The sequence below is a fragment of the Chaetura pelagica genome, unplaced genomic scaffold, assembly GCF_000747805.2.
Source record: "Chaetura pelagica isolate M959 unplaced genomic scaffold, ChaPel_1.0 scaffold222, whole genome shotgun sequence".
Classification (NCBI taxonomy): domain Eukaryota; kingdom Metazoa; phylum Chordata; class Aves; order Apodiformes; family Apodidae; genus Chaetura; species Chaetura pelagica.
This window is the reverse complement of record NW_009952711.1, coordinates 868,609-896,521: the sequence shown is the minus strand read 5'-3', so window position 1 is coordinate 896,521 and position 27,913 is coordinate 868,609. Positions and strand designations below refer to the sequence as shown.

The 27,913-nt window shown below is 40.6% G+C and overlaps 2 protein-coding genes across 2 annotated transcripts in view; one reads left to right on the top strand and one right to left on the bottom strand.

Annotated features, from left to right (window-relative positions):
• Nucleotides 1–934, top strand: part of LOC104385966 (chromosome unknown open reading frame, human C15orf27) — a 59,981-nt gene extending 59,047 nt beyond the window's left edge. Inside the window, exon 10 of the mRNA XM_009994498.1 lies at nucleotides 351–934. Within this exon, the coding sequence (XP_009992800.1) occupies nucleotides 351–934 (584 nt within the window). The remainder of the gene's footprint in view (nucleotides 1–350) is intronic.
• Nucleotides 935–1,538: 604 nt separating this feature from the next.
• The window catches only part of ETFA (electron-transfer-flavoprotein, alpha polypeptide), a 47,154-nt gene continuing 20,779 nt past the window's right edge, over nucleotides 1,539–27,913 (bottom strand). The window contains exons 5-15 of the mRNA XM_009994496.1: nucleotides 25,812–25,961; nucleotides 23,893–23,974; nucleotides 23,709–23,791; nucleotides 22,039–22,138; nucleotides 20,688–20,798; nucleotides 19,813–19,914; nucleotides 18,758–18,826; nucleotides 17,675–17,757; nucleotides 5,829–5,894; nucleotides 2,379–2,459; nucleotides 1,539–1,577 (exon numbers count right to left, since the gene is read on the bottom strand). Coding sequence (XP_009992798.1) covers nucleotides 1,539–1,577; nucleotides 2,379–2,459; nucleotides 5,829–5,894; nucleotides 17,675–17,757; nucleotides 18,758–18,826; nucleotides 19,813–19,914; nucleotides 20,688–20,798; nucleotides 22,039–22,138; nucleotides 23,709–23,791; nucleotides 23,893–23,974; nucleotides 25,812–25,961 — 966 coding nt within the window. The remainder of the gene's footprint in view (nucleotides 1,578–2,378; nucleotides 2,460–5,828; nucleotides 5,895–17,674; nucleotides 17,758–18,757; nucleotides 18,827–19,812; nucleotides 19,915–20,687; nucleotides 20,799–22,038; nucleotides 22,139–23,708; nucleotides 23,792–23,892; nucleotides 23,975–25,811; nucleotides 25,962–27,913) is intronic.

Sequence of the window (27,913 nt, the reverse complement as noted above, 5' to 3'; positions counted from 1 at the left end):
AACATGTGTATGAATGGATGTAACTACGTGTATGAATGTATCTGCATGTGTGTGTGCATGCACGTGTGTGAGTGGATAGAGGTGCATGAATGAGTGTGTATGTAATTGTATGTCTATGCGCGTGTGTGTGCATATATGGCTACATGTGGATATACATGTGTATGTGTGCCTGTCTGCACACGTGTGTGTGTGTGCGTACATATATATATAAAATACACAGACACAAGAGATCCACTTTTATTCCAAGGGGCTGTGGGTGGGAGGCACCTACCGTCTGGGGTGGGGAAGAGGGTTTCCTCCTCACTTCCCCCCTTCCCCACTCACCTCAGTCTCTGCTTCCTTTCCTGCAGACACAGGTGTCCCCGAAGCTACCATCTGCAAGGTCACAGCTGCCACTGTTGACATCCATCGCTCCAACATCTCTTCTGACCTCCTGGGGGTGGAGCTCCCCCCACAGCAGGACAGCACAGGCCAGGACACCTCAGGCAGTGCCTCCCTCTCCACCCTCAGCTCGGGTGCCCAGGCCTGCAGCTGGACACTGGCCTCCTCCCCGGACTGCAGCTCCACCTGCCAGGACACTCTGGAGCCCAGCCCCCAGCCCCAGCTGCCTGACCCTCGGGAGCCCAGCCCCCAGCCCCAGCTGCCTGCCCAGCAGCGGGTGGCCCAGGCTGTGGTGCAGCAGCTTCTGTCATCCATGTCAAAAGAGACATACCTGTCACAGCAGGGCCCAGATCCTGCTGGCCTCAAGCTGTCCATGCCAGCTGCAGGGGACAGCCCTGACCTGCACCACCAGCTCAGCATCTACAATGGCAGCAAGCAGGATGGCCTGGACCTCAAGCCGCTCAGTGACTGCCCACAGGGTGCTCCCATGATTGAGCAGTATGGGGTGCTGGGGCCCCTGGAGCCACACCTGGGCAGGGCAACCAAGCCATAGGGACAGCCTGCAGGAAGGGGAGTGGGTGGGACACACACCCTGTGCTAGGTCACAAGGCAAGGTGGCCATGTTGGACAGAACCCATGGTCGCTCCTGCCATGGCCACCAGCCTGGGACCCAGCCCGCATCGCCTCTGCCCGTGCTGCACAACCTACCTGCCCAGCCTCTGGGCCAGCCAGGACCTACCATGTCCTCTGGAGCACAATGGACCTTCCAACAGCCTCAGGCCAATGTGGCACTACAGTTTCTCTGGGGACAGACTATGGACGTGGTCCTGCCACCAGCCTAGAACCAGAGCAATGGTGCCCAGGGGCACACCAGAGCTGCTGGACAGCTTGGGCACAGCTGGGAGGGCTCTGAGAATGGGAATAAACACTGACAAACATATCCTGCCTTGTCTTCCCTCCTTCCTTCTCCTCCAACCCTACTTTCCCTTCTTTCCCTGTCTTGCTTTCTTCCACACCAAAATCACCACGCTGCATGCCATCCCATCACCCACCCAAACAAACCCACCACCAGAGTGACCCCCACCTCTTTCCAGTACAATCCTTTATTGGCACTCATTCCCACATCCCAGCTGCAGTGCAGGGTCCGTCACTGTTGCTCACTTTTTCTTCAGGAGCTCCGTCATCTCTGGCACTGCCTGCAAACACCAGGGCCAGGGTAGTGTGTGGTCGCCCACACCTCTCCCCCCCCCCACCTTTCCCTGTGTAGATCCCGAGCCCCCAGTGATGCTCCCCACTCTCCCACCCCTCATCCCCAGCACACCGCTCCAGGGGCTGTGGGTCACCCCAGCTCACAGCACTCCCCACTGTTCTCCTCCTAAATAAAGCCTCTTAATTATTTAAGAGGGCTACATTTCCATTAGGTGGAAATAATGCATTCATACAACATTTATTAAGGAAATTGCCTACACGGTGTTTTGGCAGGCTGTGACTTTGTCTCTGGCTCACAAAAAGGCCCATGCTCACTGCTGAGCCGGCAGGCACAGCTTCAGGAATGGCATGAAGTGCTGGCAGAGCTTCTGCCCATACCTCCCCTATGAGCTCCCTGGGCATGGGCTGGCTCCCAGCTCCATTTTCCCAGAGAACCCCAAGTGCCTCCCAGGTGTCACTAAGGCAGCAAGCCTGGGCCAAAATACAACTCCTCCTGCCAACTCAATACTTTCATACTTCATGAAGCTTAAAAACACACATAAGCACCTCTGTGCAGTTATTTCTCAAAACAGCTTATAGTCAGGAAACTGGAATAGCAGCAGGGGCCATGACACCCCTCCCCACACATGACAGCTTCTCCTTGCAGGGATTTAACATTGAGCATGAAAATAATGAAATCCTAAAGCACATTCTTTACCAAAACACCCTGGCACAGACATGTACCAGATACTAGCTTAGCTAAGCTCCTGTTAGATCTCTGAACTGGGTATCTCTAAGTTCAGCCTTACCTGAAATAAATCTGCCACCAGGCCGTAGTCTGCCACTTGGAAAATGGGAGCTTCCGGATCCTTGTTAATAGCAACAATGGTCTGCAAGCAGCAGTGAAGCACCATGTGAATAGATACACACAGAGAAAAATACAGATGAGCTCTGGGAGTAGGTTAAAGTGACAGGAAACATGGGACAGGTTACAGCGACAGGCCTTATCTAGGTAACATGGGCTACATTCTCTCTGCATCCCTAGAACCAGAAGATACAGATCATGGCACATAACAAATGCCTTCCTTTGCACTGGAAAAACACACACAAACATGTACCTGCTCCCCCTCAAAAAAAAGAAAGGAAGAAAGAAAGAAAAAAATCCCCCAACAAACCAAACTCCCTTCCCTGCTCACTCCATACACTGGGGCTATCCTTCCTCATTGAAAAAAGAAGGCTAGAAAACAAAACATTACTACAAAAGATGACCTGCAAGATGCAAACACCACCATTACAGTTATCACTCTGAACAAGTATCCAAAACACAATAAAGTCACCTAAAGGCCTCTGGACTTACTATGGGACACATAATTTCACCTGTCACACAGTACAGAAATGGATCTGCTTGAAATCCCAACACCAATGGTCCAGAAAAAAATGTCTCCATTTAAACTCTGCCATGCAGGTAAATCATTCTGTAAATGTGTGTGACAGCTTCTGGCAAAATAAGGATGGGTGTGCACATCAAAATCTCCAGCAGGACAGGGAGCACTCCATGCAGAATGGGGGCAGTAGGGAAGACTTGCCCCACACAGGGGTCTAAACTGCAGCTCTGGGACTGCCCTTCCACCTGAATGCTGCCAGCCTGAGCTCCGCGCTGAGGCAATGCGACTCCTCAGGACAGCTCTAACCAGACAATTAATTCCATGTGCTTACCTGCCATTCCCAGGGAGCTACAGGTCTCCTGTCTCCATTTTATTCCCTCACTCAGTGTCCTTGTCCAAAAAAAATTAATGGCTCAGTAGCATATAGCTCATGGCAGTAACTCTTTATGTTTGCAAAGGCCCACAGAAATGTTTTTTTTCTCATGGGTCATTTGTACCCTGTGACTGGCTGTGAGGCAGGCCCACATCCTCTTTGGGGGAAGGAAGTACCTACAGCAGAGCACTGCTGCTGCCCTCTCACCAGCTCATAAGACTTGCAAGTATTCCATTAATATTTCCCCTATAATATTTTTCCCAAACTACTTGTTTTTATTTCAGTTATCACATTTGCAATTAAATCCTCCACCAACAATTCTGCAGTGTGGAAAGCAAAACCCAGGCTGTGATACCTGAGAGTAGTGGCTCCATAAAGACACTGACTGTGCTCTGAGGCCCTTCCATGCTTTCCAGAACCCTTCACAGGGGCTAATGCTGAGGGCAGGCTGAAGCTGCATGTCAGTGACACCCTGGGGCTGCCAACTCTGTCCTTATCACAATAATTAACACTAGTTTCTTGCAAAACTGTCTTAACCTATTGTCTGACAGCCTAGTCCTTCCTCTGTCTCCATTAGTTAAATAACTGTTTCTCTGCTTCATCACTACATCAGACTTTCCACCACCTTGAGTGCAACAGAACTTGGCAAGTTACATCTCTGAGAAAAGACACCCAACTACCTCCCTGGGAATTAAAAATACAGAAAGAAAGCAACAATCACTCTCCAGGTCTCCTCAAAAGCTGCATTTTCTACGTTGCTGTAGGACAAAACCTGTAACTTTGCTTTCAGTAGAAAGCATCTGACTATGGAAAATGCACCCTGAAGCATGAGCTCTCAGTGCCAGGTAATTCACAGTGCTGAGGGATGACAGGGGATGCTCCAAAACTCTGCTGCAAAACTCTTTACATTTGTAAAATCTGGATCTTTCATTAACTACCACACCTATATGCTTTGGCTAGAACGAAAGCAGAGCCCTCTTCAAACACATGTAAAGCTGCATTTTACACTATGCACAACAATACATGGGGAAAAAGGAAATTGGCAAGTGCACATCTATCAAAAAGTTTCACCTGTCCTTATTTCCTATAAAAGAATATCTCAAAATATCAACCATGGCATCAGAAAAGCCAAAAAAGCTGAGGTTTGCTATTACAGTACAAGACAAGATCAATACTCAATATTTTTATATGAAAGGAAATTCTGGCACTCAAAGTAACAGGTTCCCAGTCTTCACTGAGAGAAGGCAGGAGATAAAGACACACAGTTTTAAGCAGCTTTAAATACACAGCTCTTGGTCAATGGCCAATGCTGATCCTACCTGCCCATTTTGTCCCTCACCTAAAAGCAGAGTCTCTCAAAACAAAGACACTCTTAATGCTGCAGCCCATCCGCTCCTAGTGAAGTCTGTAAGGAGCTGAGGACCTCAGTGGTGGTACCTCATCAGTGACACTCCTGCCTCTGACCATCCCTGCCACCTCCTGGTGCTGCGCTGCAAGGACCGAGCCGTTCAGGAACACGCTGCTACAGACACTGCTCGTAATTCAGTTTCAAGAGCAGCCTCCATCCCAGCTCCTCAGTCATCCTCGGATTCTGATTTTCTGACTGTTTTTCTTCACTGTGTTGACTAATGCTAACACAGCTTGAGTCCCTGACTGCAGAAGACAAAGGCCCCCAAAAGGGTGATGTATCCCAAATCCAGCTGATGTGATTCCCCCCTCACAAATATTTAAATATTACATGCAAAAATAACTGAACCATAAGGAAACACAGATCATCCTACCACACAAGGACAGTTACCAGATTCAGAAACTCACTAATCTGTCACTGGCTAAACACAAGTTCATTACCTGGAAATAAGAAAACAACATATATATCCTTTTTCTGAAATGACTTGCAGGGAGGCTGGACAACCTACACTTTTTGGTATTTGATAGTAGGATGCAGCAGGTAATTCTGCTCCTCCTACCAAACATTGCTCTGCAGACCAAACTGGCAATTCCCATTTCAGATTATTTGCTTTGGCAACTAATGAGTTAAACCTTTTAAAGTTTTACTGCCTTTTGTAATAGGTTTCCATTTGAATGGCTAAATGCAGGAATGTCAGAAACATCTTTTACTTTATGGAATAGTAACTTCATAATTCCAATTGCATATCGCTATGCATGAATTAATATGTCATACTCTGAAATAAAGGCAAATGGAACTATTGTAAAGAATTCAGGCATGTGTGTGTTGTTTTTTAAAGAAACAAAGTCAATCAGCTGCTTCTACTCACCACGCTGGGCTGCAGTGTCAACGGTGTCTCTACTCTGTTAGATGTTTTGCCACAACATCTTTTTGGCAAGGCTTAGAGGGCTTAGCAGGTTTTAAAGCAGTAGACAAACTGGTGATTTTAACATTATAAAAACTGGAAATCTGGCTTCAGTACTGATGTAAAAGCAAGCAAGTGTACTTGTTTTCCTCCTCAAAAATCTTTTCTAGCACATCCATCTTTATCTACCTTGCTGTCTTTCATCCCGGCCAAATGTTGGATTGCTCCCGATATTCCCACAGCAATATAAAGTTCCTAGAAGGAAAAAAAAATGAGATGGTTTTGGTACCCACAACACAGTCTCAGTAAGTTCTCTCAAACTTTGCTCAAAAGCAGTTGCACACAGTAATTATTACATTAGTTTTCAACATTAAAGGCAGTTCCTTTCCATGCTTGGGGATGCAACGTAACTGTAGAAGGAGTATCCCAAAGGAGCATCGGGCAAAGAGATGAGGGAAGAAAAAATCACCACAAAAAAAAAAAAAAAAAAAAAAAAAAAAAAAAAGGGAAAAAAAAAAGAGAGAGAGACCTGCATCAAGCATAAGACACCATTCAGTTAGAGGACAGTGTTACCCATGACCCTGGAAAATGTCAACATAAATACTACGATAACCTACAAACGGCTAACACAGGTGTCTGAAGAGAAAACCCAGGGCTTTTTGTCTGAGGCTTCTAGGATCCTTCAAATAAAAGAGAACACGCAAAGCTGACATTCAGGTGTTTAAACCTTTAAAAAGTTTCCCACACAGCAACATATAAAACACTCTGGATACTGAAGCAGGCTAGAGCACTGTACACTTGTAGTGATAGCTTTGGTTATTTACCCCAGCCCTCAATGTCCATAAGCTCTAAAGCTTTTCTTCCCCCATTCACCTCTAACAGAATTTCTCTTTTAAAAATACCACAGTTAGTCCACATTCAAGAACATACAAATCTAACTCAAGAAATTATTTTGGGGGCCAGGGAGGGTAAGAGGGCCCAATATCCCTGTGCACCCAAAGATGTGCACTACAGTTGAATGGCTTTTGCCCTGGCTGAGCAGAGCCCAGCTGTGGAACAGGCACAGACCTGCAGCAGGGGCTGGCAAATGAAGGTGTGAAAATACAGAGACCATGCAGACTGCTTTCTTCTATACAGGCCTGATCGTCATTTTAGCAAAAAGAGGATTACTTTCTGATGTTTCTCCAGCTACACATTTCACCTGTTACATCAGTTTTTAAATAAGAATAGATAAATACAATCTATGAAATTTTTCTCCTGTAAAAATTCAAGGGGAGGGCAAACAGAGCAGGAAACAGATAAAAGGTTTCCTTTGAAATGAAAACCCAGCCTATGTATTTCCTCAAAAACACACTCAGAAATGTCTTAGCCTCACTAGCTTTTTCCCCAGTAGATTACTACTAGAAGTCAACCCATTTTAACCACAGCTGCAGTGTAACATAATACAGCATATAAGAACTTATGATTAAGAACGCAATATTTTAATTATACCAAATAAAAGAACAGGGATTATAGGAGAAATTACTCTAACATCATACAGTCTTTAGTACAAGCTCTTTTTAAGAACACATTACTGTAATTTCATTTATTTTTTTTTTCAGAGCAATTCATTAAGTGCCAGCCATCTAGACTGCCAGATACTCTTATCAGTCCGTTTAACTTTGTGAAGTTGAGTCTCTGGAAAGAATCCAGCTCACGAGGAGCCAGACGCCTGTGTACAGATTCTATTAAAGTATCTAGGAAAGACAAGGATGTTTCATTAAAAGGACATTTGTAAATTGTCAGTCTTGTCTAAGCAGCCTTTTTCATGCACTTCTGCCAGGCCCTTCTAGGTTACATACTTTTGACTCTCTGGATAAAAAAAACTGGTCCATGCAGTAGGCTGTAACACTTAGTGTATCACCTCAGTAATATTTTCATACAAGAACACATAGGACAGCATGTTTCTTATAAAAGCTCTACACTGCTTCACTCTTAAGTTTAAATCTACTCTGCAGCTGAGGAGGGAAACAAAGGACCTACAAGGTCTGAATGATAAAGATTCAGTACTGTTCTGTACTTCCCAAGGACAGAATTCAACTAGTTGTCCAAAGACATCATGAAAGACTCACAAAATTTGGATCTCAAAGCTCCAAACAAGGGTTTTCCCTGAAATCATTAACTTCTCTCACAGCTTTTGCTGAGTCCTGTCCTTTCTACTGTGTTCAAAGCTCCAAGCCAGGATTGCAGCCTCCAGCACTGTGAAGTGCGGGAAGCACTAAAACTGCTCTGTGGCACTGATCTGCTTTCAGTGTCCCTTCCCTACATTACATGCCATGCCTGCCATTACACAGAGTGCACATGAAGGTCTGGAAGGAGCTCAGTCCTTCAGAGCTCATCTACACAGGAAACCCATGCCAAGGCACAAAATGGCATGTATCAGAGTCCAGACCACACCTCTCAGATGCCAATGAAAATGGTGTAAAACACCCAACTTCAAGTTCCTGCTTTTTGGAATCCATGGAGGCTGGTCTGACTGCTGTCAGGTGGCAGATCCACAGCCTACAACTACAGGCACTTAGGTCAAAGTCCAAGACATGGAGTGGAATTTCTCAGCTCCCTAGTGCTTCGGCACAGGCAGGTTTTCACTGAAGAGCTGCTGCCAGCGTCGTGCCACAGGACACTGGTGTAACAAAACAGCAGGCAGATTGTGCACCAAGGGGTGCCCTGAACTGTTCCATACAAGATGAAGCCCCAAAAGCAATTAAAGACAAGGGAAGAACAAGTTTTGATGGCATAAGAGCATGGCACCATATTAGACAATGATTTTGCTTCACAGTAACTCCATTTCAAACAGGAAATAATTACTGTATATCACAGCATCATGACAAGCCCACAAAACTCTAGGAGGAGCCAGGGCCCTGACAGAGATCTCTAAGTCTGTAAGCACAGATTTTCATCACAACACTAAGAAACAACATGCCAAGTCCCAAATGTATTCCTAATCAAAGGCAGGATTCCAAATCCAGAATCCAACTTCTTACGTGCTAATTGAAGTACTTATCTGGTACTGGCTTTTCCATAAACTTTCAAAAACTTGACCACAGTAAGTCTTGTAGGAAGTCATTAAAATGAAAAAAATCACCTTTGGTCACCCCCTAAGCCCTTATTTCTCCTTTAAATGTACCCACCTTACACATCAGCATCTACTGCAAGCCCGTGAGACTTCACCTGCATGGTTTTGCATGACTGGCTCCAGAGTTCCCACAGCCGGTTACAGGCTGTTTGGATGACTGTCACCATGGTGCCCTATGTGTATGACTAATTGCCAGTATTGTCCTGTGCATACTAGTTCTTCCAATTATTCATAAAATAATCTGTGGCATATAGTTATCACTACATTTCTGCTTTTATGCACATTTTAAAATACTGCCTTGGGGCACATCAGGTACATTTGCTTAAGAGAACCACAAGAACAGTGTTTACTTGCAACTCACCCTGACTTTGAAGGCTGCCCTAAGAGACTACTGTGCATCCTGCACAGGGGCAGCACAAGATGAGGTGGTTACTTTGCAGCTATTATTGATTTCTGTGCCAGCTTTTGAATTACATTGAGAACCTTCACTGTGCCATCAATTCATGGCCCTACCAGCAGCATGCTTTTAAACTGGCTAGTTTAATAAACCCCTTTGGTCCATTTACGCCTTTTAAAGGCAGCTCAGATATTTTCTTTGCAAGAGTGAAAGGACAATGAACTTAGAAAGAAATCTCTGTAATGCAAAGTGCTTCATATAAGAGATTCCTTCCAATTACAAGCTCTCAACCCAATGAAATACACATACATTACACTGTATATCAAACAGTTATCCAGTGTGCAGTACTTTGATGCAGCTGAGTATGTTCCATTCAAGACACACACATTACTACACTAAACCCCAAATAGTTTCTTGTTCACTTTAAGAACCTTTGATCAGCCAAGCTATGTAATTACTCTTAAGCATGGTTAGGGTGTCTGCTGGAGTGCAGGGCCATACAGAATTTTTTTTTTCCTCTCTAGGGAAAAGCACATCAATTGCTTTCAGCTAAATGCACTCACATATGAATATTTTAGTACAATTTAATGTTTCTGCACCAACCCCAAAGGAGCAGAGCATCAATTTGTGAACATAGTTTTCCTGGAGTTAAAAGCTACACTGGATAATGCAGGATGAAAGGGGCTGTCAATCCTTTGCTTTTTAGCAAGTCAGAGAAAGGTAGTCTGCAAATTCAGTCCCAGCTGCATACAAACAGCTCTCCAAAGTTTGCTTCTCTAAAGGTACAACAGCCAATTATCAAAGGAGATATTCCAAAAACAATTTCTCAAGCATGGTCAGTTTTCCCAATGCTGTTCCCATCTGCTAGCTACCTAAGAGCCTCAGCCATTTATACAATGAAAGTGCACCTGCCAGCCTGTTAATAAAACCCACAAACATCATGCACTAACACCACCTTCCTACAGAGAAGCTAGATGAAGGTAGGAGAAATTAAGCAATGTACCATACATTTTAATACAGAAACTTCAGTATCTCAATATTCTTAGTATTTCAATATATCTCAATATTTGTATGTGTAACAAACAAGGAATTAATTAAGACCTTCTTGATAAACAAGGAGTAGGACACTTCCCCAAAAGAGTGAAGGGAAACAAAACTTAACAGATGCTAACCTAAGCAAAGTGATGGGAAGTAACACTGAGGAAGAGTGAAGCATCCACTTATTATGCAGTGAAACCATGAGCCAGTCAACCACTTTAGAGAGAACAAAACCAGGCAAGGTGAAGTATTTGATTGCTTTGTCACTGGATACAAAGAAATACAAAATACAGGAATAATGTAAATAACCTGATACTGTCTTTCCCCCTTCCTGCTTCTCCCAAAGCAAGATGACTACTAACAAGTGCTAAAAAAACCACTCAATGCAGTGAAAGGGACTGACTAGTAAAGTATCAGCTCAGAAAGTGTCCCATCCTCTCATAAAAGAAGTGAAGCAACAGGAATTTCACTGCTCTGTAGGAGACCATTCTGCATCTTCATGTATCTCTCTGCCAGGAAACGCCTCCTTGCTATTCAGTTTTCTTTTTCCTGCTTCTTATTTCATCCAGCTCCTGCATTTTCTACCTAATGTAACACCTTATGGTATTCCTGTTCTTCTACAGCATTGGTGCCTTTCAGCTGAATCAACATCTTCAGCACCTCAACTGAAGCTGCACCTCTACACCACCTCTTTTTCCCTCATTACTACTGTCAACTCCTGACTGTTGTCAACCTGTCTCCTTTTTGAAGCTCCTGCAGTCTATTACATCCAGAGAGACCCTCTGGTACGAAATCAAAGCATAAGCACTAAAGCTAAGCAGGTCAGCATGTTCACTCCTGGCAACCCTATCAGAATGACACTGAGTTCCCATGTGCCTTCCCCACCCGAGGTTTCTCAGCCTGTGCAATATCCAAACACATCTGCCTTCTGGGCAATCATATCACATTTCTAGCACAATCATCTAATCCAGTGTCAATTATTACTACATCATGCATTTCCTAACTCCTGCCTTCCATATCAGGTTCTTGTCACCTGAAAGAGCAGTCCTGCCTGGCTGTGCTTTCCCTGCCATGTGGACTCTCTCAGCATTGTACCCTCCTCAAGAAGAAAACCTCACAATATAGTCTGAGATGGGGAAGGTGAGGCCTTGTGTCTTGTAGCCATGACCCACCAATGGCTAATCCCAGATGGACACCTTGAGCCCAACAATTGTAAAATACTGCTCTGGCCACACCTTCTCTATTGCCAGTTAGGAAAATCCATAACAAAAGCCAAAGCAGCTTTAGAACAGACTTCAATAGAGGAAAACAAATTTTAAGAAGAACCAAGTGAACATTTACACTCTGAAGAGATTAAATTATAAGGATGCCTTTCAGGCAGCAGCAGATCCTTCACAAGGTCAGAGGGTAACAAAATAAACAGCCTAAAATGACATATACTTTCTGAACAAACAAACAAACAAACAACTCAATGCCACTGAGGTTTTGTTTGTTTTCTGGGGGGAAGAAGTTGAGAGCAAGATAATCCCAGTACAACCCCCCATCATCCTTCAAAAGCTAAAGGAAGAAAAGAATTAGAAGAGGACACAAGGGAAAACTTGAGAGACCATGGAAACAATTTGGGTATCCACATATAGGTGCCTAGTGACATTACACACAGCGTAGAGTTTGCCACCTCAATCAGAGATGCTGCTCCAGTAGGAAGACTCAGGTCCCAGACAGTAACTACCAGCCCCATGAATGTTACTTCTCTGTGCAGACATCCAATCATCCTCCAGTCATCCCCCTCATGTCCCTTCCTTGCAAACATGAACTGCAAAGGTCACACAGCTCAGAAACTCACAGAAGCTACCTCAGGCTCACAGCACTTGCTTTTTCCTTTTCTCACAACAGTCCACTTTTTTAAGTATTACACAAATTATACAAGTTCATGAAAAAGATTCCATGCTTCTCTGTTAAAACTGCTGCTAATTATACCTAGGGTAAGGAAAGCTAATACTGAACTACCAAATGAAGCAGGCATGTTCCATTCATAAATAAGTTTTAAATAACTGAAAAACATTACCTTCTTTCTTCTCCTTCCCCCTTTTGTTCTTGTTTTTGTGGGGTTTTTTGGGGTTTTGGGGGGGGGGGGGGGGGGGTTGTGAACTAGACAGAGCCAGGGAGATTTTTACTGTGAAAACTAACATCCCTAACTATTTGAAATTTCTTACCTAAAAATACCAGTTACTCTGGATTAGTGGTGGGAGGCTTGATTTGTGACAGGAATTTAGTATTTTCTAACTGGATGTACTTTAATCCTTAACAGCAGTCACTCCTGGGAAAGACATTTTTATCCAAAACCATCTAATTTGAACATTTTTACATGGACTTTTTTTCTTAAACAGAAACTACACACAGTACTTAATCTGAGAACTCCATTTCTCTGCAGAACACCTCCATGTAAGAAATAGTGGAAAACAACTGGCTTCTAATTTTTTTTAAAAATCTGCTCCTAAAATGGTTGTCACTGATTAAAGACACTGAATGTATTAAAATACTTTTTAATTAAGAAAGTAACATTTTTTTATTTTAATACATCCACTAATGCCTAAAAATGTCCTTCTGTCTCATCAATACAAATCAGCTTCCTCTTTCCTAAGACAGAATGTTCAAACAGGAGGTGCAATCGCCTGAAATTAACAGGTTAAAAAAGCTACTAACAAAAATAATACACCAAACATTAAACAACTCTTAAAGAAAAAGTCAGTCAAAAATCAGCAAAATGCATAAATTACAACATGAACAAAAGCTCAAAGTTGAGCAATCCAACGCAGTCACACACAGAAAGCAGCAATAGATGTACCCCTCCTCTTCCCAAGTTTGTGACTTACTCTCCTCCCTCTGTAGCCTCAACATTGACCCAATTCCAGAGTCCCTCAAAAACAATGTGCTCCCATCCTCCACTGAGAATGGGCAAGAGCCTATTAATAGAAGGGCAAGAGCATATGCTGAGATACTTTCCCATCAGCAACTAACAGCTGCACAGGACAGCAAATACGCCTCAATCTCCAACAGGCTCTGTGTCCAAAATACTTTCCCTGCTTTCAGCCCACATGTGCAGGAGTGCACACAGTGTGCCCATCATTCAACAATAAATACAACTCTCAACTTATATAGTTAGGCAATGCACAAAGCTGCTTTGCAATTTCCCAGATAAAACAGCATGAGCTCTCCCTGGGCTACTGATACCAAGCACAGCTCATAGAAAGACAAGCAGTCATCTTCTAGAGGACTGGTCAAACAGCCAACATAATCTTGATCTGATCAGAAAGCGCTACTCTTTCTTCTAGTGGACTTTTATCTTCCACCACACACACTTATTTTCTATCTAAAGTATCAAAAAAAGACTGTGAAGTGGAATTAGGAACACGAAATTAAGAGTCTGCAGCTCTAAACTACCTCATATTTAAGATATCTGTCCAGCACATTGAAAAAATAATCCCTCTCGTCAGCAACTCTGAGAGCTTAAAATCAATTCATCTTGCACTTTCATTATAATGACCATAAAATATTTTCTAAGCCACTGTATGCTGTCCCTGCATGTACTCTGAGATCCGTAAGTATTTGAACAATTTGAAAGATGAATTTTCAGTACTCTGTATAACTCACTCCCTAATAAATATTTGTTAAGGAGGGAGATGAGAGAAAAATGCATCAACCTGCTGACAAGAAGATACAGCACCATGCAGTTGTGTCGGTTAGCATCACTGACTGACAAAATAGTTAAGCATCCATTATTCAGTCCTGACTATTGGCTATTTTAACAACCCTGTAGAAGAGGACAGCAATGTGATCCTATGATGTGGCTGTATGTTCTTAGAACTTTAACATCCTGCTATAAGCCATCTGTGGCAAGTTACAGCACTATGTCTTCATCAGAACCTAGTCCTTCTTGTTTCAATGTAATCGTTTATATGCCCTTGACTCTGGAAGGAATGTTCATTGTTGAGCCTCAAGACAAACAAACCAGAGCTGAGCTGCCTTCGAATTAGCACTTTCCACTCCTTATTGGATATCTGGGTAGTGAAGAACTAAGGATGGTCTGTCTCATCTCATTCCCTCTCAAAGTAAGCAGCTGAATGCACTCAGGTTAATCCCTGGTTTTCAAAGGTTTGTATGAATGACAATCAACTCAAGACTGCCTCTTTTGGAACCTGCAATTTCTATAGGTGTTGCACCTGCATTTACTGGTGATTAGCTTACTGAAACCCATAGCTGCAATACACTGGCACTTATGCCTGTGCTGCAATCAAAAGAAAGCGCATCATAGTTAAATACAAATGTTCCCTCAGCAAAGAGGAAGCATCACATGGGGGGCTACAACTTGCCTGCACTATGTCCAAAAAAATAACAATTACATACTATGCACACAAAAAAAGACACCACCTGAAAGAAGAATTAGGGTAGCATTTATTATCTGTAAAGCCTCAAAATCTTCTTGCACAGCAAAGGTTGACATCACTGCTACTGAGATTTTGGAAGCACACAAAACGCAACCAAACGGTCAGACCTTAAGTCTTATTAATAGGTCTGTTTCTCAGAAGCTGGTTTTGGTAACAGCTGGTTGTCACATAGCTTTACAGGATAAACATTCACATGTCCCTAGAAACAGCTACACTTGGCCCACCAGGTCTCTCATCAGAAGGCCTCTGATGAGCACTTAGAAAAAAAAAATAAAATTAACAAAATCAGCAAACACCGCTTATTCACATTTCAAATTAAAAGAAGTCATAAGCACAAGGGCAAGAAGGAGGACCCGGGTAACTATAGACCGGTCAGCCTCACCTCCATCCCTGGAAAGGTGATGGAACAACTTGTTCTTGTCACTATCTCCAGGCACATCAAGGACATGGGGGTCATCAAGAGCAGTCAGCATGGTTTTATCAAGGGTAAATCATGTTTGACTAACCTCATAGCCTTCTATGAGGAAATTACTAGGTGGATAGATGATGGTAGAGCGGTAGATGTGGTTTATCTTGATTTCAGTAAAGCATTTGACACCGTCTCCCACAGCATCCTTGTGGATAAGTTGATCAGGTATGGGTTTGGTGACCAGGAAGTGAGGTGGATTAGGAACTGGTTGAAAGGAAGGAGTCAGAGAGTTGTAGTCAATGGGGTAGAATCTGGTTGGAGGTGTGTTACTAGTGGAGTCCCACAAGGGTCGGTGCTGGGACCGGTGTTGTTCAACATCTTCATCAACGACCTGGATGAGGGTATAGAATGTACCCTCAGCAAGTTTGCTGATGACACTAAGCTGGGAGGAGTGGCTGACACACCAGAAGGCTGTGCTGCCATTCAGAGAGACTTAGATAGGTTGGAGAGTTGGGCGGGGAGAAACATGATGAAATTCAACAAGGGGAAGTGCAGAGTTTTACATTTGGGGAAGAACAACACCATGTCCCAGTACAGGTTGGGGGCTGAACTGCTGGAGAGTAGTGTAGGTGAAAGAGACCTGGGGGTCCTGGTAGACAGGAGGATGACCATGAGCCAGCAATGTGCCCTTGTGGCCAAGAAGGCCAATGGCATCCTGGGGTGCATTAGAAAGGGTGTGGTTAGTAGGTCAAGAGAGGTTCTCCTCCCCCTCTATTCTGCATTGGTGAGGCCACATCTGGAGTATTGTGTCCAGTTCTGGGCCCCTCAGTTCAAAAAGGACAGGGAACTGCTCGAAAGAGTCCAGCGCAGAGCTACGAAGATGATTAGGGGAGTGGAACATCTCCCTTATGAGGAAAGGCTGAGGGAGCTGGGTCTCTTTAGCTTGGAGAAAAGGAGACTGAGGGGTGACCTCATCAATGTTTACAAATATGTAAGGGGTGAGTGTCAGGGGGACGGAGTTAGGCTTTTCTCGGTGATGACCAGTGATAGGACAAGGGGTAATGGGTGTAAATTGGAGCATAGGAGGTTCAAGGTGAATATCCGAAAAAATTTTTTTACTGTGAGAGTGACAGAGCACTGGAACAGACTGCCCAGGGAGGTTGTGGAGTCTCCCTCACTGGAGACATTCAAAACCCACCTGGATGAGTTCCTGTGTGATGTACTCTAGGTGACCCTGCTCTGGCAGGGGGGTTGGACTAGATGATCTCTCGAGGTCCCTTCCAGCCCCTAAGATTCTATGATTCTATGATTCAAAGGAAGTTCAAGAAAACCCAGAAGGCAGAACTGACAGCCAACTCCAGGAATCACAAATGCTTTCCCTTGATTATCTTCAAGTATTGCTCTACCCTGTGGGATGTATTACTGGAAAAGTCATGGTTTGAAGTTCTTGAATTTGCAGCTCTTAATGGCACAAAGATCCTAGCAAGGCTCAGGACATCTATGGCTTTTTAGTATTAGTTATATTATTGTGATTTGGTAAATGCAGCAGCTGAAATATGACAAGTTTCTCTACTAAGTTCCAGTTCACTCTCCCTTTCTGGTCTCATTAAATCACTACCAAATAAAAAATTGGTCTTTTGTGCCTTCTGTTGCTGTACATGTGCAAAAAGAACCGCTTTCTGAAAGGCTACATGTTTACTTGGTTATATATCTCCAAGTGTACATCAGACATTGCCATAGCTGCTGTGTTCTCAGTCACAATCCCTACTCCTGTTCATGATCACCACATCTCAGCTTGTGCTAGTGCATGTTCTACCCCACACTGAGATGACCTACATTTGTACCTTCTTATTTACAAATGCTCAACTGTGCTTTAGCTCTCTACCCCATTTCAGGTCACAAGTAGCAACAAAAATCGTACCAGACTTCTAAATGACAGAAAGGCCTCTCCCAGATCCAACAAGACACAGGGATAGTAATCAGTCCCCTGAGACATCAGGATGCATAGCAATAAAGACATGCAGTGGGTTATTTCCCAACATGAAGCCACTCAGAGTAAGCCCTTCTTGGTATTTCACTCTACAGCCACCAACCAGTATATTATTCTTCACTTTCTTGCACTTCTATCTCTTACAAAGAAATTTTGCTTAGAATATAATGCAACAATCCAGTTACAGCTAACAAAATCTTTTTAAAAAATTATCACCTGTAAAAAAAAACAAATCCAAAAAACCCACAACAAACCCAAAGCACACTTCCCAGGGATCAAGTCACATGTCAATATAATTTCAAGTTTACTCTGGCAATGACATCTTTTGGTATATTAATGACAGCTGACAGAAAACTAGAAAAGATTCAGCACAGGCAACTATGCAAAAATCCAGTGTGCAAAAACTGACAAAAAATGTCTGCAGAACACTTACCATTGACCCAAAGTAGATATTTCCATCACAGCTTGCTGCTGTAGTTTTGCAAATACATGGTAAAGTGACAATGTCAAGCTGGGCACAGTAGGACTTTCCTGCTAGGCTCAGAAATGAGCTAAGTGTGTACAGTAATCATTTGCTTTGAAGGAAAAACGCATGCTAGAAAATATCACAACTCTTTTATGGATGATATTCCCATACTTACTGGTGCTACTATTTTGCCCGTCTGTCCAACTTGCAAGTCATTAGGAACAAAGCCAGCATCAACAGCTGCACGGGAAGCTCCAACTAGTTGAAAGAAAATATTTCCAGTGTTTTCTTTAAAATATTAGCGAGCCAAATTTATATCACCATAAAAGCACATGGATTTTACTGAAGAGTCCCACACTCTAAGGGCACACATGTAGAAACTTCCCTCTTAAGAGCTCTTCTTGTAATCCCTCTCTATACCACTGGCTAAAACTTCCAAATACTAAGTACTAATGCACTTCATAAGCCACAGGAAATCCTTGCTCCCGGCACCAAACAATCATATATTTAAAACCGAGGAAGGCAGTCTGGCATATTTCCATTATTCTCTCTTGTGGCTCTGTCAAAAAAAGATTTTCCCACAAATGCCTTCCCATAATGTTCCTCCAAGTCTGAATATTGCTGTGGAGCTCGAAAGTCAGGCCCAGTAAAGTATCCAAGTAAACTTGAAAATGCCACGTGGACTTTTAGTTAGTGAATCCACTAATTCAAAACAAAGCTATTCTTGTAAAACTAAGCTTATTATTACATCTCAAACTAACCTAGTTAAAGTGTTAAGGCAAACAGTTCCTCTCCCTTGCCCAACCTTCACTTAAAATACTTTGCTGAAATACTGTACGTGGTCAGCTTTCTCCTGTTAATACAAAAGCATGGCAAAAAGAGCCACTCAAACTACAAGAACTGTGAAAGGGATTCTGTAAAGAGGGAGTATGTAAGGAAATAGGAAGAAAATATCTGCTCTTCAAAGTGAGCCAAGACAAATTAAATTTATACAGCTTCTGGCTTTGTTTGTGAGCTCATGCTCAGGAGATTTGAGAAGGACAGGGAATATTAGTTTTGCATTTTGCTTCATACATGGGCATTTAAATGCACAGTTGACCACAAGGACACGACAAAACTTCATCTACAACTAAACAAACAGGATTTTAAGAGCTTATTTGATAGAGATGCAAAAATAAGACTTAAAAACAATGTCCACCTTAATGTGACCTTTTTAAATCTAATAACCAGGGTTAAAAAAGGAAGAAAACAAGCTTACCTGCAGCATGCAGTTGATCCGCAAGATCGTACAGCAACTTAAAATTTTCACCACTCTTCAAGCCTCTCCCTTAAAAATTAAGAATAAAAAAAGATGAACAGAAGAACATAATAAGCTGTATTATTTTTATAATTGCCTACACAAACTTTGTCTTGCATTTGCAAAGGCACAAATACACACTTGCATAGGGTTTTTTGGCTGCATTATCAAACATTATTTAATATTTGGAGATTTAGCTTTGTCTGTGTGATTAATAATATTATTTCACATATATAAACCAACATGACTGTTTAGCTTACTTTCTGCCTACAGCACCATGAAGATCATTCTCTGAAAACAGGAAAACCAAAGTTTTTTACTCATCATAGAATGGTTCTAGGGGTTGTTCCAAGGCCAGGTTGGATGGGGCTTTGAGCAACCTCATCTAGTATGAGCTGTCCCTGCCCATAGCAGAGGGGTTGGAACTAGACTATCTATCTTTAAGGACCTTTCCAATCCAAACCATTCTATGTAAACTAGACAGAGTGGTGTTGGTTTATACACACAAAACAACAATTTTTAATTTGTGCTCCCTCTGCTGGCTTTAGGTACAAAATGCTGCAGTAGCATAACTAAGAAGTAATTTTGCAGCCTTGGGCACACAGTAAAAAAATAGTCCATCACTTTGTACCCAAAGAGCAGAATACAAACATAATGGTTTAAAATCATTACATAATAATGCTCTGATTGCCTGTAATGATTAGCAGTAATTTTAAACAGGGCAGATTTGGACACAAACCCACTTCATACTGCTATAATTTTAAAGGGATTCCACAAATACAACAATGGTCTTACAAAGCCTATTAGCATATGTTAAACCCACGTTTTGCCACTTCATGAAACATATATGTTGGGTGCATTCCCAGTGGCTCCTATGCCATATTTCAGAATTACCTTTTTTTTTTTTAATGTATCACATTATAGTGTTCTGCTACAGATTTTTATATAGGAGGTACCTAAAGCATCAGGAGATTACCCAAATACAACAGGAGATCGTTTCAGTATTATCTACTTACCACCTGATACAACAATTTTGGCACTAGTTAGCTCTGGTCGATCACTTTCAGTCACCTTCTGCTCAATCCACTCAGACAGGCCCACGGGTGGTGGAGGGGTTACTGCACTCAGCAGATGAAGAAAAACACCCACAAGAAACAGGATTAAGCATGTATTTTCAACCTTTTACATTCAAACTTAAACTTAAGGCAGAAGTTAGTTCTATAACCAAGTCTACCACAAGCTTTTAACTACTATCAGTACTTGCCCTATGGCTCTCAGTTACCAGCCTCTCTCATTTGCTGTTTCCATAAGCTATAGTACAAGCTGCACTAAGATGAAAAATTACTTCGTAATTCTGTGACTGGATTTCTCTATTATCAAAGCTACACTGGCTTCATTAAAATAATATATTAACCTGATTTAGTTAAAATTGATACAAAACAGTAATTTGGTGTTCTCAAACCAATTTAAACTGTTACTAAGTTAGCTAGACACTGTAATGACCTACCTCAACTGAAATAAGACCCATTAAACCAAGACTGTGGAAAGCCAGCTACCTTTATTTTTGCCTAATCTTGCTCTGAAAACTAATCTGGCTATTCAAACAGCTGTAACTTAAAATAAGGAAAAGTTTGAAGACTGTAATGGCAACGGTTTGAGCAGCAAGTGAAACTGGCACAGACTATTGCCACTTATGGCCAAAGAAAAAAATAGCAAGTGACTGGATAACCCATATTTTCCCTTATCAGACGTCACTAAAACATGCAAGTACCCATATGAAAAGCATGAAGTTAAGAGTATGACAGCTTGCTTTGACAAATACTTCTGCAAACCATCACCATGCAGTGAGCAAAACTCTATTGCATGAAACAACAAAAGAACAAATACTCACACTTTTCTAAACTGGCACTACCACCACTTGTTGGTGCAGCCTCAAAAGACGTTCCTCGTACAGTAAATATTTTAATTGCTTCATCACATTGCACAGTGCAAAGAATATTTCCTAAAAAAAAATAAAAGGTCCCATAATATTTTTACAGAAGATACTATCAGACATACTTTGCTTTTAAAAAACAAATGAAACGAATACCAAAAATACATTAGTTCTTCTAGAACAGGCAACATTCAGAAAGTGACTTCCCAAAGCCGCAGTTCTAGAGGACCAAAACTTGAAGCCTAGGCATTTAATAAATGCAGATTACAAACATTTTAATTTATTCTTTAGCTATACTAATATTTCTATATTTCTATAATACACTATATATTTCTATAATATACTAATATATTTCTATAGGATGCCAACAAATGCTCTTTTCCAAAGGATTCAGAGCATTCAAAGTAACCCTTATGAATGAGCTTTTAAATTTCAGAAGAGAAAAAACCTTTGAAAGTATAATTCTTAAACAGTGTCCCTAATTCAAAGTGGACCTTTTATCCTGTTGCATGCCTTCATGAGAACAGAAGCCCATGAAGCCTGTTCCAAGTACCTCTAGGATTATGTTTCTTCTCAACAGTGTACAATCTAAGTTATTTACTTCACCCTGGAGGCTGCAGGGAACACTAAAAGAGAAAAAATGCTGCACCACCAGCTATTCATAAAAAAAAATCACCTTGAAACTGTGAATTACTGGGAAGCAGCTTAGAAGTGCAACACAAAGACCACACTCTGGTCATGTAACTCAAAATGCAATACCACGTTGATGCACATGGTACAATCAAGAAACACAAGCTAATGAACTCGTATCTAAATTAAAACACAGGCTCAGACAAACATTAGAAAAACAAGACAGAAAATAAATGCAAATTAATCCAATTAAATATTGTAATTAGTTCAATGTCTTTGTAACTATGAAAAATAACCCTGTGCTATCTTAAATCAGAACTAATGCTAGTCATATTAAATAAAGCTGGACAATTAACTTAATGTCTTACATTTTACAAAATCTGATCAGAAGCACAGGAAGAAATGCAGTATGTATAAAGGAGACCACCAAATACTATTAGCCAAGGTGACAGACGTGGTTTCTAACTGACAGTACCAAAGTTGTTGTGATTACTTGCTTTCTCATGCATGAAGCATAAAGAACATTCTCAGGTTTCATTTTCATGAAACACAGCAATTCAGATTGTAAAGTGAAAATTCCTATCATATTCCAAGATTTTAACAAGGGGTTTATGTAGAAAAGTTACTGGTATTGGGTCCCTTTTTGCAGAAATACCACATACTTTTTGTGACTACTCACCTGCATAGATAGTTCTCACAAAAATGTTGGGTGACTGAATCTCAATAATGTCAGAAACAGGTGAAACATCAAGTTTGCCAGCCACTCTGGGAATTAGATTCTAGAAGTTAAAAAGTTAGCAAAGTAAATGCAAAGTAAAATGCACAGGGTTAGTAAAACAATGCCCAGTGTCTGGATTTTAACTTCATATAATGCTGCCTCTTAGTAAAAAGGCACACACAACTAAGATTATATTTTTTAGGGCAACTAATGTAGCTTTAGCAGCCAAATAAAACCCCATTATTGTAATAATGTTAGAAATTTTATGAGATTTACAGTAAGCAAAACCTTAATTCAGTTATCTTAAATTAGGAGGCTTATTTGCTTCAATAGTTTAAAACTCAATATAGATGCCATTTATTCAGAAATTTGACAATTATGGATTGCTGGGCTTTTGGTACTTGAATTTAAAAAAAGCATTTTTGGAAGCTAATTACTGAAGATAAAAAGGAAACAAGGAAACAAGCCCCTACACTCTCCCCAAAAGCAAAAAAAAATAAAAAAATTATAAAAATTAGTATTAAAATATATATTCTTCTGCTCTGAAATTGACTCTAAAAAGTTACCTAGCACCTTTGGAATGGAAAGAAGAAAAAAAAGGGGCAACATAAATCATGAAGAAATTAACGACAGCAAGTGCTTTGCTTGCTTTTTGTCTGTTTCCCCCACAATCTAGTACCACACAAAGGACTCACTTCTGAAACATTTACTCACATCAAGCACTCAAATATAGAAGCATAAGCTTTAAAGCAAAAGCTATTAACTTTCTCTAAGACACGGCAGATCGAAATAAAAACTATAATAAAATATAGAAAACCCCAGGACTTAAGATATTTAAAGATTTCTCTTAGCAAAACTACAAGCATATGGATTGATATTGACTGGAAGTGAAAGCACTCAGATGGAGAACTGATGTCATTATTTATCCCACATCAGCAAGATTTCTGAAGTATCCTTTTTCTCTACTTCAGCTGCGCTACAACATTGACCAGACTGTTAGTACTGAGGTTCCCCACATACTTAAAAACATGTTCCTTAAGAAACAAGTTTAGAAAAATTCTGTTTTCATTAAAAAATATCCTGGGCTAGGACTCGGACCTCTGTAATTTATATATATTTAGTGATTTCAATTTACACGACTAAAATCATGTCTAAAATCACTACCAAAAAAAAGTTTGCACACAAAAAAACCAGGTTGTGGTTTTTTGATTGGTTTTGTTTGGGTTTTTTTGTTTTGTTTTGGTGTGCGGTTTTTTTTGTTTGTTTCTTTTTTTTTTTACACAAAAAAAAAGTTTGCACACTCTCAACATTTTTCATCTCAATTTACTGTACTTTTCCTGACATTTTTTACAATGCTTTCAGATCACTTACTGTTTTGTGTTACTGTACTTCTTGCCTTGTGTACGTAGAACTAAATTACCACGAAATATTTCTTCTACGCTGTTCCTTCGTCCAAGTCACCCATAGTAAGACTCAGACCAGTGTTTCTAACTAATGACTTCTTAAGGGAATGACTAACATTTTTTGAAACTCCCAACCGTCCATGGCTGACCTCTCTCAGGTATTTGATTCACAGCCTTACACAAAAAAATGTGTCTTTTCTACAAGAAATTTTTGTTGCATCTACTTACCTTCCCAAAGGCAGATGCTCCAGCGCAAATGTGGGTGTAATTAAATTTTTTATGAGCTTCCAAAATCAAGGGAGTCAGCTCCTCTGAGGATAAAAATACATTGCACAAAATTTACAGCTACTTTATGTTCAATTGCAAATATAAATACCCTTTCTTTTGGACAAGAGGTAAGAACAACTCTCACCTGCTAGAAATCCCTTGTATACATCGTGCTGAGCCACTAGAACTTTTGCAACACCCTGCACTTTGCTGACTTCTTGTGCTACCTAGGATTACAAACAAATTATTATTATTCGATATTATAACAGCTACCTGGGATTACACATAAATTATTACTAGTTGGTGGTATAACAGCACATGGAATCTGCAACTAAACCTAGAGCCCCAAGGTGGTAGGCACTGTAAACAAAAAACAGGAGACAGTCCCTGCTGCACAACCAGAACACAAAAGTCCAGTTACTTCAAAATCAAAACAAACCTGATGAAACAAAAAGATCTTCTGACTCGCACCATAATGCCTTAGGGGATAATGAAACTGAATTTTTGTGGATAAAAAACTACAAAAAGCAAATATGGGAAAGCTTGTCTCCTGCGTGCAGGACAACACAATGATCTCATATTCTATTATAACAGCCGAAAACAATCACACTTGAGGATTATTGCTCAGTAATCTGATAGAATCCTCAAGAAACCAGCCCTACTTTCTTTTAAATCAGGCCCTATCCAACACACAAGCATAAAGGACAAACACAAATGTACATCAATGTTATGATCTTTGGCCAAATTTTAGGAGCAATCCTTTGTTTGCAGCTGACTCTTTGCCTACTGATGTGATGTAGATTTTCAGTGCTGTGTTTATGCATTTTTTTCCTTTAAATTTAGAGAAGTGAAGCTTAAATGATAAAAGGCTTGCTGCAGATCAGAGAGAAGAGGACTGACAGCAGTGTCTGGAGACCACATGCACTGTCCCAGAACTAGTGTAGTTTTACTGAGTTTGCAGAGTATCGGTTTACCCTCAAAAATTAACAAGAGGAAATAAATAAAAGCTCCATAATAGCTGCCACAGAGTATTTGAGTAACTGGCTCTTTTCTCCTATCAATACAGATTTTTAGAAAGAAGCTTTGAAAAAACTCCAAACTTTCATTTTCTGTAAAGTACTTTTTCCCAACATGACATATATTACATGCACCATATTCTTAATATTAAAAAAATAACAAAACATTCGCAGTCATTTTCTACTCTGCCAGTGCCAAAGAACAAGGAAACTAAAAGACAGACGTATCAGGTAATTTTTTTTTTCTTGATTCAGATAAATATTTGCTTCCACGTCTCCACCCTAAACACCTGGGTCTCAGCTTAGAAGAGCCAGTGAGGTTTTTTCCCCCATATTTGAAATAGCTGCCATAAGAACATCTCCTGCATGAGGTACTGCAAACTGCCTTCAGAGTTAACAGATCACAAATGATAGCCTCGTATGAAAAATATTCAGCACAATTAATTGTATTTTTACTGTTACAAAATATACTTTCTCTGGATTTTGCACATTAAGACTAAAAAATAAGACTAACAATGAAACAGCTAATACACGAGAAATTTTTTTAGACAGGAGTGAAATGCTGAAGTCAAGAAGCACTAATTTCAGAATTTTAGGTTGCAAACACTCTCACACTGCTACCAGCAGTTGACTAGTAAAAGCAAGATGCTCGGAAGCCCTATTTGTCACTGCTGTTTCATTTCTGCTGGTTTCCATTTGAGCAGTGCAAGCTTCTTTCCAGGTTCTGTGTGATTCTTAGCACTGCAATATTTGTCCTTCGGACTTTACAGGGAAATCGTGTTTTATAATTTACTTGTCCTTTAGTCCTATAAAAATTTGCTTGCTTAAGCTTTTAAAAACTGATACTGATATTCTCCCTTGTGAAATGAAATCTAGACCCATATTTTCACTTCAGAAGAGAAGCAGTTCAAGCGCAGTACATTTCCAGCAGATTACCAATTCCTGGCACAGTTCCTCTCGCTACAGATTATTTTTCAGGCTGACCGAGAGGCCACCAAGCATTGTTTCTCTGCATTGAGTCTTTCATTCACATGAAAACAGCATTTACCTTGTCACAGCTGGTTCCAGCTACCAAACAAGAGACTTCACCTCCAAGACGTTTTGCCGCAGTAATAGTATTTAGCGTAATGGGTGTAAGAGTTTCATTGTTGTGTTCCGCTATCACTAATGTACTCTGAAACCTCTGGATCAGCAATGCCTTAAAAGAAAGAGAGAGAGAGAGAGGAGTTTCATCCTTAGCCTTTAAGTAAAAAAACAACTTGCAGCATCCCAGGCGTTAGAGAAAGTTATCCACCATAAACTGTAAAACACCAGTGTCAAACACAGTAAGGTAAATCTAGATGATTTGTATGAAATAGAACACATACGGTCTTAAAAAAAAGGCACAAACTTGTTTCATTTCAGCAGATCTATAACATGCTGTGCTTAAACTAAAGCCTCCTCAGGAAAATACTGAACAATATTAAGAAAATAATTTTAATACACTGGAGTGAAGCTCAGTTGACCAACTTAACTGAGTACCTTAAAGAGTGAAGATTAGACCAGCAAGACTAAGACACAAGGAAATCGGAAGTAGCAAATAAATATTTACTTGTTAGTTTATTTTGTTTATTGTTTGGGTTTGCGATTGTTTTTTTGTGGGGTTTTTGGGTTTTTTTGGTGGGGTTTTTTTGTGTTGTTGTTTGTTGTGGGGTTTTTTGGGAGGGGTATTGAGGTTTTTTTACTATAGATTTTAGCCAAAATCTAGCTACGGAACTAACTTTTTTGACTTGTTATGTAGAAACGCAAAATTCTGTGCAGCAGCATTGGGACAACGAAGAAGCAAGGGCTCACAGCCTGCAAACACACTACAGAACTGTTGAATAGCAGCAAGTTTATTTTTTTGTTTCCCTTTGAAACAGCTGACACTTGGATCACTTATGTCTACCTCCACAATTTAATGAAATTTAAATAATAATTTCAACCAATTCACCATCCACACACTGACTTTTAACGTCTAAAAAAAAAAACAAAAAAGGGGCAATAAAAAAAAAAAAAGCAAAGACATGAAAACAAAATATTCTACACTCTCAGACTTTCCTAATTTTCAGGTGAACCTGCAAAAAGCATGTTTTGCCGCAGTAATAGTATTTAGCGTAATGGGTGTAAGAGTTTCATTGTTGTGTTCCGCTATCACTAATGTACTCTGAAACCTCTGGATCAGCAATGCCTTAAAAGAAAGAGAGAGAGAGAGAGGAGTTTCATCCTTAGCCTTTAAGTAAAAAAACAACTTGCAGCATCCCAGGCGTTAGAGAAAGTTATCCACCATAAACTGTAAAACACCAGTGTCAAACACAGTAAGGTAAATCTAGATGATTTGTATGAAATAGAACACATACGGTCTTAAAAAAAAGGCACAAACTTGTTTCATTTCAGCAGATCTATAACATGCTGTGCTTAAACTAAAGCCTCCTCAGGAAAATACTGAACAATATTAAGAAAATAATTTTAATACACTGGAGTGAAGCTCAGTTGACCAACTTAACTGAGTACCTTAAAGAGTGAAGATTAGACCAGCAAGACTAAGACACAAGGAAATCGGAAGTAGCAAATAAATATTTACTTGTTAGTTTATTTTGTTTATTGTTTGGGTTTGCGATTGTTTTTTTGTGGGGTTTTTGGGTTTTTTTGGTGGGGTTTTTTTGTGTTGTTGTTTGTTGTGGGGTTTTTTGGGAGGGGTATTGAGGTTTTTTTACTATAGATTTTAGCCAAAATCTAGCTACGGAACTAACTTTTTTGACTTGTTATGTAGAAACGCAAAATTCTGTGCAGCAGCATTGGGACAACGAAGAAGCAAGGGCTCACAGCCTGCAAACACACTACAGAACTGTTGAATAGCAGCAAGTTTATTTTTTTGTTTCCCTTTGAAACAGCTGACACTTGGATCACTTATGTCTACCTCCACAATTTAATGAAATTTAAATAATAATTTCAACCAATTCACCATCCACACACTGACTTTTAACGTCTAAAAAAAAAAACAAAAAAGGGGCAATAAAAAAAAAAAAGCAAAGACATGAAAACAAAATATTCTACACTCTCAGACTTTCCTAATTTTCAGGTGAACCTGCAAAAAGCATTATTCCTCCAAGACAAATACTATGGTAGGGA